The sequence below is a fragment of the Halictus rubicundus genome, chromosome 1, assembly GCF_050948215.1.
Source record: "Halictus rubicundus isolate RS-2024b chromosome 1, iyHalRubi1_principal, whole genome shotgun sequence".
Classification (NCBI taxonomy): domain Eukaryota; kingdom Metazoa; phylum Arthropoda; class Insecta; order Hymenoptera; family Halictidae; genus Halictus; species Halictus rubicundus.
Window position 1 is genome coordinate 3,629,146 of NC_135149.1, and position 15,929 is coordinate 3,645,074.

General features: G+C 46.5%; 1 protein-coding gene across 4 annotated transcripts in view; it reads right to left on the reverse strand.

The window, feature by feature from the left end:
* Positions 1 to 531: 531 nt before the first annotated feature.
* Positions 532 to 15,929, reverse strand: part of LOC143353193 (ubiquitin carboxyl-terminal hydrolase 48) — a 73,652-nt gene continuing 58,254 nt past the window's right edge. For all 4 annotated transcript variants that reach the window (XM_076786345.1, XM_076786326.1, XM_076786353.1 and 1 more), the window contains 2 exons: positions 7,449 to 7,533; positions 532 to 1,716 (listed from right to left, as the gene is read on the reverse strand). In XM_076786345.1, coding sequence (XP_076642460.1) covers positions 1,694 to 1,716; positions 7,449 to 7,533 — 108 coding nt within the window. In that variant the 3' untranslated portion in view covers positions 532 to 1,693. The remainder of the gene's footprint in view (positions 1,717 to 7,448; positions 7,534 to 15,929) is intronic.

The window sequence follows — 15,929 nt, forward strand, 5'->3', positions numbered from 1 at the left end:
TTGCGATCGCGAAAGGACGCACACGATGTCCCAAAAATCATGTACAATATTCGCCCGAGAAAAAAATCCCCTTTCGCGCCATCCACTTGAAAATATTTTCGTTGGTCTGATCGCGACCGACCGATTCTACTTATGGAAACAATGTAATACGTCTTTTCAAGGGATCCTGTCCGAATCCTGTTGAATCCACGATCGTCAGCACACCGTGTGCTCGAGGAGACTCGGCTCGCGATCACTATGCCACGAACACGTTACCGTGGGTTCGAAGAATAAATAATAATAATACCGAGTCTCTAGGAGCCACGGTGCGAATCGACGATAGACAATTATTGTCTCGATTAATTGATCTCTCGAAAAGTTTCTCGACTTCGCGAGATACCGCTCGCGAATGATCATAGCAAACTGATCATTCGAAAAATGAATACTCTCTCATTCTCACTCTCTTTCTCTCTCTCTCTCACACACACAAACAAACTCGCGCGCGCGCGCGAATTGATTCTCTCCTTGCGTCTCGACGTAGACGATACGAAGCGCGGTACTCTCGTTAACGTATCTGTATGCATTTAACATATACATATAGTATATATACAGATTATTTATATATCTATATATAAAACAGGCCTATGCAACCGATTACTCAAGGACCACCGACGCGCACGTTCCTACCTCTACCACCGTGCTTCAGCTAACATGAACGCGGGAATTGGATACGGGAGCTGGTTTTACTTGGCAACAAAAGTAATAACTAGACTGTGGAATTTTATGCAAAATAAAAATTGTCTGTATTTATCGTTATGTACAGAAGCTACATATACATTTATTTCTTTTCTTAATCGTTTTAATAAATTCCATACCATAGGAGAGTATTTTGAAATTATTGGGACATTTTCGCTGGTCTGCATTTGATCTGCCCGCTTTTCGCATGATTGCAAAAAATCCACAATCCAGTAACAACTTGCAGTGGTAGCTACAGAGTTGGGCAAAAGTTATATCTGTTTAATAAATAAATCGGTTTATTCCTAAATCTTCTTATTGGTATACAAAATTATTTGTCGTTCGCGAATAGACATTGAATTCGGTAGAACAACAAAGTATCTCGAAGTGTAACGAATAATATGGACGAATAACGAATAACAATTGAGGCGAACTGTGGCCGAATAACGAATAATACATATTTCAATTGTTATTCGTTATTCGAATAAAAATTTACTTGAACGATGCACAACTCTGCTACATACTGACAAAAGTAATAACTAGACTGCGGATGTTTATGTAAAATAAAAATTGTCTACATCGATTGCAAGAACCAATAGTCGTATAAAAGAATCTTCTTTTGTTTAATAATATAAATAGATTGAAGATAACATATTGGTATTCTTAACCTCTTCGAATCTTTCTACTGTTTTAAACTTCGTATCATTTCGTTCTTTTTTCTTTTTTTATGAATACATAAAATTCGCAGTCTACTAACAACTTACTAGCTCGTATTCCCCTCTCGCGCTCGTGCGAGACTGAGAGCGGTAGTGGGGGTAGCTGCTCGAGCATCAGCAGCCCGTGAGTAATCAGTTGGTCAGGCTTGATATACAATATCATATCGACTCGTGTACAAAAATATTTTATATTAAATCGGCTATCGTCACTGAACATCCCGCCACGAAACGATCGGCTTCCCCCTAATCCTCGATGACGCAGATCAGCTCGGCACTAATTCCGTTCCTGGAACAAGCAGATCATTATTAATCGATCAACTCGATCGACGTTACCTCTCTCCCCCCCCCCCTCAAGATTGGAAGAAATCTGACGGAAAGAAACGAGGTTACAATGTTAGGAGAGTGCCTGGATAAATTGGACAAGCGATGATCATGCGAGACAATAGAGTGCTTAGAAGGAAGAAGACGGAAAGCAAGACAAGACCAGCGACAAGAAGCCGGTTGCTCATTCGCGAAGTTCCAGTTCGAAAAGCAAAGGAAAGTTTCTTTCGTTGTGTTCACCCGTCAATCCGCTCGGTTTCTCGGTTTCAAAAATCCGACCACGCCCACCTTTTTCGAACAACAAAACCCCCGGCCGGCTCTTGTTCGAACGAAGGGACGCTCGAGCAGAATTTCGCGGGCAAAAACCAATCCAGGAAGAAACAAACACGCACGCACACACACATCTCAGAAATCTTCCAGGAGCTTTTCTCTTGGCCGAAACTGACTTCATCCCCCTCCTCAAAAAACGGTGCTCTCCGAGAGTTGACTTCTATTGTTTTATGAAGGGTTCGGCGGCTCTCCTTTCACGACATAGTGGCCAGCGTTATGTGGACGGAGCCGAATGAAATGCGCTTCGCGCTCCACTGACTTTTCCGAAATGTTTTTCCGGAGTGCAGGAAACCGGACCCGGTCGCCGTTCTCCCGTTCTTTTGTCTCCGACCGCGGAATCCTTTCTCGATATGCCGCGTTACGCGAAAAAACCGATCGCCGATTGGTTTTGTCCATCGACAAAAGCGAACGGAACACGACGGCCAACGATTTTCTGACCGAGCGACCAAAAAGGTACGGTTTTTCCCTGGTTGTGAAGGTTCTAGCTTGTTGCTGCAGCAAAAATATGCATGTCTGAACTCTGGGAGCTTGGATTTTGAAAGACCTCGTCGAGATTGTTGCGTTCAATTCTTTAAAAGATCAAGAAATCACAGTTTCACCCTCTTACGAGATCCTTCGAAATTGATGCTTGAAGCTGTGTTCAATTTGTAGTTTCACATCGATCGATTTATAGAGTCTAGAGACAGAAGGTTCGTGAATGTGTTCACTCTGGGGTGCTCATGAGAGTTATTAAAATGAGGATCGTCGAACTGAAAGCTGAACGACGACGTCTACACTATCAGAAAAATTACAAGATGTTTGCACATATTTGGAAAAAATCGAATGGAAAATTTAAAAAACTCTACAGGCACCAAAGCACATCCAGGTATCGCAAGAATATTGAAGGAATAAAGAAAGAATGAACGAAATTAAAGAAGAGTTTTTACTAATAAGCTGACCTGTTGAGGAAGATTGCTGATTTTTGACGTGAAAAAGTACAGAATTTGCGCTTTAGGAGATAGAAATTGTAAAATTGCATCCGGCGATGACTCGAGAGATGTGCTCGGGTTCACACCGGTGTGTTCCGGGAAAAAATTGCAGATTTTTCGCGGCGTGTTTTCCAGTTTTTAGAGAAAACGCCAGATGCTGGTCGCCGGAGGACACGCCGGGTTGCAGGACTAGGAAGGATCTCTTCTCTGATTCCGCGTCGGTGGACGTGCACGCGTGAAACTTCCCCTCTGTTCCCCTTATTTTTTGCTATTAGCTAAGTATACCGCCTCTGGCTTATGTTAAGCTTCGGCAATTATTTGTCATAGTCAGCTGAAACGAAAGCGGAGACAAAGGCGCGTTAAAGAGAAAGGGAGAGAGAGAGAGAGAAAGAGAGAGAGAGAGAGAGAGAGAGAGAGAGAAAAGTTCGAGCCCTCCGGCTAAGACGTTCTCATCAATTTTGTCGCTATCGTTCTCGTTCTTCGTTTCCCTACTTCCGGTGTCCTCTTCCGCCACTTAAAACAGTCTTTCCTCGATGCTGGAACTGGTTTGGATTTTTCTAAATTAATTACGAGAGGATGTTCATTGAGATTTCGATCGAAAAAGATTTATTTCATTCGATCTTCTGTCGTGGATCAAAGAAGACGAGTATGTTATTAAACTTTACAAAGATTTTACCCTCGGTATTCTGTAAATGTAGAACGTTGATACTTCTTTTTACTCTAGCGGGAACAAACCGTTATTTATTTAACCGCTTACTACCAAAGCATCTTTACGTTTTCAATAATTATGTAGCAAGAAGTCCAACACGAATCGTTTCTATCAAATTTTAATAAAATTTCTAAGAATGGCATCTCATCGCTCGCAGATTTGATCAAGTATTCCGATCGAATGATTTTGGCGAGAACGTCTGTATCCGAGAGATATTGTGGATCCCGAAGGACACGGTTACGGTCTCCGGTTGTTCGAAGCGTGTTCGATAGCTTCGCTCAAAAACCCGCAACCCCCGTGAGCAACAAGAACAACCAGAACAGAGTTAGTCCCGCGAGAAAACGCAACGAAGCCATTCGGGCCGCTCGTGAAAATGCTCGGGGCCCGTTCCGAACGACATAATAATCAGCCGGCAGCCGAAGATTGCGAGGAGCACCGGTTCCCCGAGACTCTGGAGCCCCCTCCCCCCTCTACCTAACTTATACTTATTATTGCATTATCTCCTTTGGCCTAGAATGCCGCGAGACCGGGGAAAAAGCTCTCGAAACTGACTCGTCCCGTGAACTCGCCGCAGAATTTATACGACCGACCTAACTGCGACGATGCTAAGATTCAGGGGACAGGAACAGTGCGACACCCCCTTCCAACCCTGCATCCCTCTTTCCTGCACTGTTATTGCTAGATCATCGGATCTTTATGCAGAATAAAAATTTTCTTCGTGAATTGTAAGTCACAGCAGCTAAATACACATATTTCTTCTTTTGTTTAAAAATGTGATAAAGATGAAACTAATATATGAATGTCCTTAAATTGTTTCATTCTCTCGGTCGTTGTGAATTGCACATTTTTAGAACATCCACGAGCGATGAAGATCGACTAGCTACCGCAGATTTGACTTTCGAGAGGTTCGAGAAGATTCCAGCTGAAGGAAAGGCAAGGTCGGCTCCGCCTCAGGGTTCCGACTTTTATCGACGCTTCGAGGCAAGGATAACGAAACGATAGAGCGTCCGATGCCCGTCCCACCTCCATCGAAGACCGAAGAAACTAGTCGTTAAAGTATAATGGCTGTAGAACAGATTTTTCCAGGGGAGTTTCGATTCCACGCACTCGGGTGACGTCCCTTGTTAGCGCACCAATGGACAGGTGCGTCCTGCACTCTCTCTCTCTCTCTCTCTCTCTCTCTCTCTCTCTCTCTCTTGCTCTCCGTCCGTTCGGTCTGCGTCTTCTTTGCGTTCTTGCGAGTCTTAAACGCGCGGCCAACGATCACGATAATGTCTTCATCTCTTACTTTCCGCGAGCGGCGGATTGCTCGCGCGCGGATCCCGCTTCTTATCTGCGCGGAGCTTTTTGCGATAATAGCGCGTGTAATTCTAGCTGTTGGTAAAAAGCTCCATACACCGGAGGGAGGGAAATTGATACGGCGATGGGGAGCGTCGTGATTCGCGAACGGGTCAAGGGTAATTGTCATCTCTTCGAATCCCCGTGCGATCCTCCCTTTGTCCCACGATTTCCTCAAAATCACAATTCCAGAGAATTTTTTCCGATGGGTGGCAGAGAATTTGGAAAATTCGGAGCACTGGGGTAGTCAAAGGAGTTGATCATTGCATCACCGTGGTAGAGTCAAGATAATACTGCGAGAGCTTCCCACAGCACATGGCACGCCTACTTGGGTTGCTGTATTCGAATCTATTGAACATTCATTTTTTCGGAGGGTAGGGGGCGGAGTTCAGAGAATTTGGAGCAGCAGGAGTTGCAACGCTGCTCCAGAAAATAATATACGTTGCTAATCTCCGGGCCACCGTTTCTGACGCGCTCACCGCCTCCGCGCCGGGGGCGGCTCTTTCTCATGAATGTGCCGCGGAGTTTCGCGAGCTCCTTAATGAACCGAGTTTCGCGAAAACCATTAATAACCGAAAGCCAAGTCCGGGAAGAGGAGGGTCGCGGGCGGGGGATGACAGGCTTCCAACCCCCGTGAGAAACTCTCGGCGTGTACGACCGAAATACTTTCCCTTCAGGAAGAAAGTATTCTTCCGGTACTCAAAATTCCTGAAACATCGTCCCGAATCAACCATGGGAACGAGCAAACCGAAATTAATGAACACAGAGAAATTTGTAAAATCAGGCAATTGTTGAATGGAATCCTGGCTGCGCTGAATGCTTATTATTAGACTGCGGAATATCATCGAGTATATCGTCTTCTTATCATGACATAATAAAACGCACGAAGCAATCGAAGAGAGTAACAGAGTTCAACAATTATCATCCACGGACGAATTGGAAGTTGTCTGCAACCTCCGAGCAACAAATCCAGGACCGTCGGAAGATTAATAAATCCTTTCAGCAGCAGAATCGTGACACCACAGGGCCCGGGGCTCGTCAAGAGAGACAGAGTTCCATCAGAACGGCAGAAACGCGGCCACTCGTCTTCGCGAAGAGATCACGTTCGAGGAAGAAGACGTCGAAGGGGGTGTCTGGCAGCCCTAATGCTCGGTATCAATATACGTGGGTGCCGGTGATGGGCCAATATCGCATAAGTGGCCCGATTCGCCGTCATTTGTTACGTTTTGTTCGGTCTAAGTAATTTAAGAGTCACCCTTTGCTCTGCCGCCCTCTTCGCGGAGGAAACTCGGCTGCTAGAGGGTGCGGGGCTGGCTCTGGGAGGGACAAGGATCCTCGGAATGGCGGTGAGATAGCGGGAAAGGGGGTTGCCGGGTGCACTTCGCCTCCATTCTTCGGCAAATCGCGGCATATTTGTCAGATTTTTGTTCGGGAACAAAACCTCGACGACCTTCCTTCGTCGGGGGCGGGGGTGGACGAGCGAGGGTTGGGAGTTAAGTGGATTGGTTTCGTCGAAGATCGGCAAGCCCGTCTGAAAACGCGACCGACTTAATTCGAACCCCCCCCCCCCCCAGACATTCTCACGACTTCCGATCCGCGAACAGCGATTTTTCCTTCCTGAGGGGGTGGTTTTTTTCAGACTTTCTTCGAACGCTCTGCAAGCTGCTAATTCGTTTTCTAATTGATTTGCATCCAGATATGAATGTCGGAGCTGTTCGCGTCGATTTAGGTCCGTTCGGAGGCGTTGTAAATTCTGGGGTAGGAGGAAGGGGTAGTACCGTGATCGAATTTAACACTATATCTACCGGGAGTCTATTGATAGGCTTTTCAATAATTGTGCTGCACCAAATAAAAGCTTAAAAATCTTCTTTTACACAATAATCCTGAACGAAATTGTTAGATTACGTTATGGAGTTGTTGGTTTATGATTGATCTGTCTAAAAAATCATCTGCCACTGGCCGTAGATGTCCAAAAATTATTGAATAATCGCCGCTAGATAATGTGTTAAATTCCGAATAGTAGGAACGGTTTTTTTTAATCAATGCGTTAGGAATTTGATTTCCAGGATTGAAGGTTGAGATTTGGCCCTCTTCCGAAGCTAACAATGTAAATTCTGAGGTGAAATTGAGGGTTTGAACTGTGCCCTCTTTTGAATGCTGAATTTACAGAATTTCTAAACAATATGAATGATTAGATGTTTGGGTTCGAAAAGTCGAAATTCCGGATTTCGAATTAGGGTAGATGCGTGAAGCGGAATTACACAGGTGAAACGATGCACAGAGTGGAAAGCGTGTACACAGACGGTGATAGGAATAATTCGGTATAACTTTGAAGTATCTTTCTTCGCTCACCCTTAAAACCCTTTTCCGGCGCGGGTGACTCGAGGTGGTCCGCATCCGCCTCGACGTCCGCCTCGCTTTCTATCGGTGCGTCGATCTGGAAACAGAAGAGAGAAAATATATTTAACGTCGCAAGTTAGTCGCAACTTTACACCAGAGATTCGAGTGGAATAGGAAATATCCGAATTGAAGTCAGCCGGGGCGCGGTTATCGAGAGAAAGAAAAAGAGTGGATGATGCTCGGCGATGCGCATAAATGACACGTGTGAACAGCTGGCGACGTCCGCAAGCAAGAGCGTCTTCCCACGCGTCTCCGTGGATCACACGTGGGATCACGAGGCGTTCCACATGGAACCGAAGCCACGTGGATCGCTCGATCGCTGGTGTCGTTCCCTATGGTCGCACCAAATGTTCACAATAGCAGAAACTGTTTATTTTCCTCGCTTCCAGCGATCATACTGCCAATTAACCCTTCAACCCTACCCGTAAGAAGTCGTTTCTTCAACGAATGATAACTTGTTCTCCCACGAGCCGGTAGAAATGACTGAAAACAAGGTTCGAACAGAAAGATGACACCGATATCTGTTTCGTTACCGCTTTGTTCCATCCCCATCGCGACCCCTCGACCTGGCCGAACAGACTTCTTGCAGAATTCGCAAAAACCGTGGATAGTTTGAAAAACGCGCCACAATGAGTCTCGCGGGCGACAAGAACTGGTGCGAACGACGAGGATAGAAATGCTTATCGATGAATACTAATCGCCGAGGTTTCATCCAAGACGCAGGAGGAGGAGGCGAGACGACGATCGAGGATCGAGGATCGAGACGGGATTTCTCAGAGCGAGTTTCGCGTAGGTGTAATTATGTCTGCGGAACCCCTTTTTCCCACAGAACTAAATATAGCGAGTGTCATCCGATGGCCTGGACACACATGTCCCGCGCTCCCGAGCCACATCTGGTCGCTGTTTCCTGCTAGCTACTGCGATATGATTTATTTTCGAGCCGAGGAATCCCAGAGATTCACCGGCGAACTTCTTCGGCCGGAACTATCGCGTGAATTTCAAATTCTGAACCCATTCCGAACCACTGAACGCGCCTCCGATGGAACGATGCTGCTCTCGGCTTCGCACATTTTTAACACGTTGAATGCCACGTCACCCATACGTGGGTGACGGAATTACTTGTGCAGGTTTTAAAATGAATTTTTACGTTGATATATCCATCGTACCAAATTTAATTAGGATCTGTAACATGCAAGAAAGTTGGTGGACTACTCGGCATGATATATTTAATTTTTTTCCATTTTTATTTCAGTAAATAACTTACTTTGATTTTATGGAATTTTTGGTGTTTCTAGTTTGGCGATCAAAGTGTTAATTAACACACGGCAGGAGCCACATCCACTTTACAAGCTGATCGTTTAATCAATGTGCAGATTTTAAAAGAAAACTTATTTTGCTGGTAGTCCGTTCGATATTAATATTTTAATGATTACCGAGTGGAACTTGTAATGACCTTTCAGATGCTGGCATAAATCTAGGCATGCAGTAGGTATAAATTTTATAGATATGATATCTCAAGGGTACGATAATCTTAAGAGTCAACAGTAAGTACAGAAAGGAGTACAACCTGAAAGATTTATAATTCGCAGCATCTGCTGGTCGCCCTAAATTCTCCGAGACGAGCCCGTTAACAGACGGGTAAAAATCGTTCGACAGATTCTATCTGCGATCTCGGTTGAACCGGAGCAGTCCAGGGGGTTGAACCGTGTTCGCGGAAGACAAGTTCGCCGATCGAGGTCACCAGCGGGATCGGGAATGCGCGAGAGAGTGCTTGCGTTTCGAGTTCCCCGAAGTTTCTTTCTTTCATCTCCGAAACATTATTCTCAGGCCTAACAGCGGGACCGTTCCGAACGTGCGAGAGGGGTGGAGGGGTGCAAGAGGGGGGCCCAAGAAGGCAAGGTAAAGAGCGTCTACGCTTCGGCCAGTTTTGAAATGCCGGGCAATATAGTGAGTTCGTTACGAGGCTCGCCCCGACGTGGTATGGCTCATAATTGTAGAGCTGGGTTTCGAGCCGCGCACCTTGGGGCACGCCGTTCCCTCGGCCTGACACCTATTGACCAGAGGAAAATTCGTTCCTCTTAGAAAACCAGCTGGAACCATCCGAAATCTAGGTCCTTTAAACTTTCAAGTTGGTTTGCCTTTGAACTTGGGGTGGCTCGCGCAGTTTGTTCCCTCTGGAAACGATTTCGAACGGTTCCAAGGGGTTCGTGAAGCGGGAAGAAAAGCGGGTAGACCGCGGACAAAATATCTGCGGTCCGAGAATGAAAATTATTAGCCCGGGAATGTCTTAATCCCCGTGAGCGGAGCGAAGTCTCGCGCTGCTCGACTTAACATAAACTTTTTTCCAGAGCGGCCGTTGTAAGTGGTGCAACGCGGGCTTGCACGCCGCGCCACACCGCGCCGGCAAGCATAATGCATGCGAGGCGTCGAACGCCGTTTGAACAGCACCGCGGTTTTTGCACCGGGACTTCTGGCCGCTTCCGATACCTTATCACCTGTAAAAATTCTTTCCGCCAGCTCTTCCTTTGACATTAACCCTTTGCAGTCTGTCTCCTACGAGGAAACGTGAATCCAGCGAGCAACCCTTATTCGTAGACTGCGGATTTTATGCATTTATAGCAAAAATGGGTGAGTGTAATTTCAAACATTGGGAAAATTAAAAACATTTAACAATATCAGCACATTTCTTACTATTTAATAAAACCACTGAAATGTGAAATAAATTCCTCCTCGGTTCTTACGTCTTGCAGTTGATGCAAACAATTTTTCTCTGCGAAAATCTGTATCGATAACACTTGAGCGCAAAGGGATAACACGTTGAAGAATTCTACAGAGTTCCCGTATGCAAAAGGTCCTCGAGATCCTGCAAGATATCGTCGCGATGAGCGTCTCAAGTTATTCCCAAGCTGTCCCGAGTTATTTATCTGTCTACACCGAAGGGGTGAATCTCACCCTTTCCTCTGACCGCGTCTTAATACGCGGCGAGGAGTAAATAAACGCGAGCAGCGGCGTTCCCGTGACGGAGTCCTTCGAAAATTAAATTAATCCCTTCCACGATCGTCCCATTAAAGCCATAGAAACATGGGAATATATTTATCTGTCCGCCACGAGAGCAGGGCGCGCTCGTTTGTCACCGATCTTCTGCGAGTTCATGATGCATGGAGCAATTTCGGCGACTCACTCTGCGAGTGAGCTTTATGTAAAATAAAAATGTTCTTTTTTACATTTTTAATCAATTTCTGAATGAGAAGAATTGTAAGACAAAAATTAAGCTTTTCACAACGACTCTGGGGAAAGTAATGTGCAATTCAAATGCCCACTTCGTACAAAGGACCCTCTACGGGGCAATGCTCCGGCCCCGTGAAAAACAAGAGCAATTACGCCACGCCCACTTTAAGCATTTCACACAGAAAAAGCAAGATGAAGCAAGATGATCTCTGCTGTAGCAGGTCTCTAATTTTATTAAAATTCGAGCGAGGAGCTGGAACGCTTAGCGATCGAGAGATCGAATTGTTTCCAGATGAGAATTGGATCCCGAATCAAGGTTTCGGAGCGGAAAGAGAGCGAAAACCAGCGGGAGGACTTAATACGAAGGAAGTTACGCGGCGGAAGACCGCACGGTGTATAAATTCAAAGTAGATTAATATTGTCCCCGCGGCTGTCGCGGCGGCAAACTTATGGCGCTAATTCGGCCGACGAATTATTACTCGGGGCTGCGCCGAGTCAGCCCCGTCCTGTGTTTTGCGAAAAGGGGGGCGCCCTGTCGTTAATAGAAGCCGTACGTGCTCCGCAGGACACCCGGGGAACATGTCCTAGGATATTAGGACCCTGGCTGATCCCGAATTCCGACGGCTAAATGAAACGTTCGCGATCAACCGAAACTGTTTTCTTGTGCCCGGTAACAATCGTACAGAACCATCGAATAATTTCGTATCTGCGAACACAATTTATACCGGGCCAGTGTCAAATCGTTCGTTTATATCGTTCGCGAGCCTCTCTCAAAGGGAATACGAACACTGAAAGAAGCATGCAGAGTAGGATCTCTGTTATCCGATCTAATCAAAGGGTTACTGGTTGTCAGATAATAGAACGGTCGCTTAATTACGGTGCTAGGATAAATTCTCACCCGCTGAATTTCGATGTATGCGGATAAAGATTGTGTTGCACAATATGTCTACAATGGGACCGTATTATAATGTGAAATTTAATTTTATTAATTTCTTCGTGGTATTTTCTTTGGGCCTAATTAAAGCAGAGTTTACTGCAAATAGGCGGTAAAAGTGTTTCTTTCTGTTCGAATTGTCGCGATAATCTGCTATACCGTTTTCCCCTGGCTAAAAAATTCGCATTGTCATTCTAATAGGTCAGAAGCCGAGGGAGGGGGATGACGAGTCCACGAAGGTCTTTTAAGAAAATTAAGGAGCCCCTGCATTGTCTCTCGTCTCGCGGAGGAGAGTAGAGAGGAAGCGTAGACAACAGCTGTTTAGCATCGCCGATGAAAAACTCGGGCCGGTAATTATTCAAATTATTTTCAAGAAGGGCCACGGTTTTCTGTCCGGACCGTGGACGTCTTTATACTCCCCCGCGTCTACCGGGTGCGAACGAAGTGCACAGTGGCCCTCTTATGTCCCGGGGTCCTCGAGACAAACCACAATCGGTACCTTTGTGCCTGAACTTTGGGGAGCCGAAAAGATTTTAGCTTTAATGCTGGTGTCTCTCTTGATAACTGACAAACGTGGGAGATTGTGAACGACTATTTCGAGAAAGTTTTACGTGGAAAAATCCCCGGTTCGATGTGCTGGGAGCGCCGCAGTGCAGTTGGAAGCACATCAGATTTAGGTCGAACGCGGTCGACGTCCGTGCGCGCGTCGAAGGAAGGCAGAAAAATGAGCTGGAGCTAGCTGAGGCCGTCATCCAATCGAGCGGAAAACTCATCAGTCACTGCGGCCAGCACCTACGGGTGTCGGTGATCGCCTAAAAACATTCTCCGTCTAATCTCTAGCTTCCCGTCACCCTTTCGCCGTTCCCCTTTCTCTGCTCTATCCGTCTTCGAGCTCATTCAAAGGGACAAACGCGTCGAGCCGATTTCTTGGTAACATCCGAAGGCCAACAATTTTATACAGCTAAAAACACCTAAAATTCCATATAGCTATTAGCCGCAGTTTCTGACTCTCACCTCGTATTAGCATCGGACATTTTATAATCACAGATCACATTGTCTCCAACTTGTAACCACTCCCACTCCGTTCCCACTCTACCTAATTTTTCCTTTGTTCGGTTTCCTTCCATCGTACGGAACGGGAGCAAAAAAAAATCAGATGACAAATAATGCATCCAACATGACACTTTTACCGTTCTAAATTCCCTCTAGTCATTCTGTTCACAACTACGTAAAGCCCGCAGTCTTCTGCATCGATTTCAGACTTCCGTGCGATTCTCCGAATTCCAGGAGAATCATCGACGACTAAAGGGATCTGGGACCGTATTCCCGATGACTCGGGGAACGAGAATTCTCGGGCGAGAAACCACGTGGACTCGGGTTGACGCGCGAACCCGAGGAAACCGAGAGAGGGACCGGCATGTCGAGAATCACTTTAGACACGTCGCCTATCAAGAGCCGAACCATGCTTCCGGCAAAACACAAAGACCGCCTTCATGCCACGCACCGTTCTCTCCGCCTCTCGTCGTGCTCGCCGTCGCGTTCTTTGACGACCAAGACCCGAGCTAATCGAGCCTGCCTCACTTCGTCGAGCCCTCGGTCGACTTGTTATCATCGCGCTCTCCGGCGTCTGTTCTGCGTTCGCAGACGGATTCCGATTGTCCGAATCGATCCGTGACACTTCGATACAGACCACAGAAACCGTAAAATTATTATTCGATCGTCCCTAGGTATTCGTTTCAGGCGTTTTTCAGGCAGTCTGCTGAAGAGTAAACGCTTGCACTTTGGTAAAGGCGAAAAATTCCATGGATTCTGAATGGATGGGCACGATTGTGTTTATTTTACGGAGGGGATAAAAACAATTGAATCGATGTGTTTTATACATCGTTTTAAGACAGCAAATAGTCAGGTGTTATTTAAGCCCTTCCTGTGCCATTTAGATCGACGAAATCCGGGCCCAAGCGGTAGGGGTCAACGCGCGGTAAACAGACCAGAATGATATGCTCGGAAACAGTTGCAATACTAACCGAAATGTAAATACATACCTGTGGTATAGCCATTTGTAAATCATTCCGCGAGTCTGACTCGTGATGTTTACGTTTGGCTCAAAATCTTCACCACAAGTCAGACTCGTTGAAGTACGGGAAAGGGTTAAAATAAAAATTGTTTGATTCAGAAGGACGCGACCGCTTTGCCCGCCGTCAGCTACTTAACAAACCTTGAATAGGTTCCATAGTTTCGTACAGAAAAGGAACGATGTACGAAGACTGGAGGGTGGGAAACACGTTGGCAAATTGTGGGCTACGGAGAACGCTGATGAAGAGTGTAGCTGGAAAACAAAGAGATCGTCGTCTAGGAACCCGGTACAAAACTAAAGAATATAATCTGATTCCTACATGTAAATGTTACAAATGAATGAGGTATGGGGGAATAAAGATTGTAAACATTGCTAACAAAGTATGGGCCGAGGTTTTCCGAGAAAGAGCAACAGCAGGAAAAGATTGGGAGATAAAGAGGGGCGAGGAGCAACCCTCGAGGAGACACGCAGATAGTCAGCGGTCTTAGCGTGTCGCTTAGCACCCTATCTGCCGGGATCTTCTCCCTGGTCCAACCCCTCTCTCGGCCCCCCGGGGGCTGCGTTTGTCGTGAGCATTACTCACTTTCTAGACGCCTACTTGCGAACCCCATCGTCGAGCCGTCCCCGAGGCTCACTGACTACATTAGGGGACAAATCTTCGAGCGCTCGGTCCAGCCAGGATTCGACCTAGCGAAGGGGGTTGCTCTCCCGGTGTCACCCCCTTTCACCCCCCCCCCCCCCACATCCACCGTAGACTGGACACTTTCCACGAGCAGGACGCGTGTACCCGCGTGGACTAGAGCCGCGCCGATAGGCGTGAATCCTTCCCTCAGATTTATGGGCTCGCGACACACAGACTCTCCCGGGCTGGTTCGCTGCTGGGTTGCTCCACTGATGAGAGATTACAAGGTACACCGTTCGAACTCCTCCTTTGTTTCGAATCGCATACACCAGGATAAATATCTCTTTGAGAATTGTAAAGCGGCGAAAGTACTTGTACCTAATTCAAAATTGATCGCGATCGAAAATCCTCCGGAAAAACACCTGTAGAAGCCAGCAATTTGGTTCAAACTTCACCAGGAGCAACTACGCAGAACATTATCGGTAGTTTAAGTCATCGCGTTGCTGATTACTCATTTGTTTATAAAATGCACCACTTCGATGTTGACAATGTCTCCCTGCTTTTTTTTTGTTTGAATCGGCAAGGTTTGGTGTACCATGGTATTTTTTTTTTGTAATTTTAGTTTGTTAATTCTGAAGGGCTGTGGTCCAGAACGCTATCTTTGAAAGCACCGTCGTAGCGAGCCACTAAATCCTGCTTAACCTCTTCCCGTGCCATTTAGTTCGACGAAATCCGGGCCCAAACGGTAGGGGTCAATGCGCGGTAAACAGACCAGAGTGATGCTCGAAAACAGTTGCAATACTAGCCGAAATGTAAATACCTGTGATACAGTCCTTTGTAAATCATTCCACGACTCTGACTCGTGATGTTTACGTTTGTACCACAATCTTCATCACGAGTCAGGCTCGTTAAAGTACGGGAAGAGGTTAAGGGTGGCTGGAGCGAGGAACTACCTGTTCTATTTAAATGAACTCGTGTTTCCCTTGTCCTCCTCGGTCTCTCTCGTGAGCAGATGACGCAACAAAGAGTTGGTCCGCCACGGCCGAGACATCTGGTGCGTCTACGGAAAGGGGACGCTTTATTTTGTCAAGTAGGAAGTGTCGCCGAATTCTACCGCGCTTCTGAGAACCGCTTCTCCACGGGACTTCTACCACGCGTCGAATATCCTCTGTAATTATTTCTCGAACCACCGGTTAGGAGCGTAGATCACTGGTGAAGCGAATAGAAACTCGCCGAGGCCGGAGGAGACAGGCGCGCTTTCATATTTTAGACGGAACGTTCAGGTTCGGTGGAAGCCAATGAATATTTACACGGCTGTTCGGCCGTGTTTAACCCTTCCATTGAACTTTATATTTCCGGCTTCCACTCAAAACGCTATTACCGACTCGTAAATCTTCGTTCGAATGTCTGCCTAGTTACCCGCCGTGTCGGTTGCTCTTATTTGCTTACTTGCGACGGAGAAGTCTGCGGGTCGAATGAGTCTGAAACGGAGACCCATAAATGACTTCTGGGCTACTGCAGAGCTCCTGGACGAGCTCTGAACCCTTGTGGACCTCTGGCAAACCTCTGAAAGCT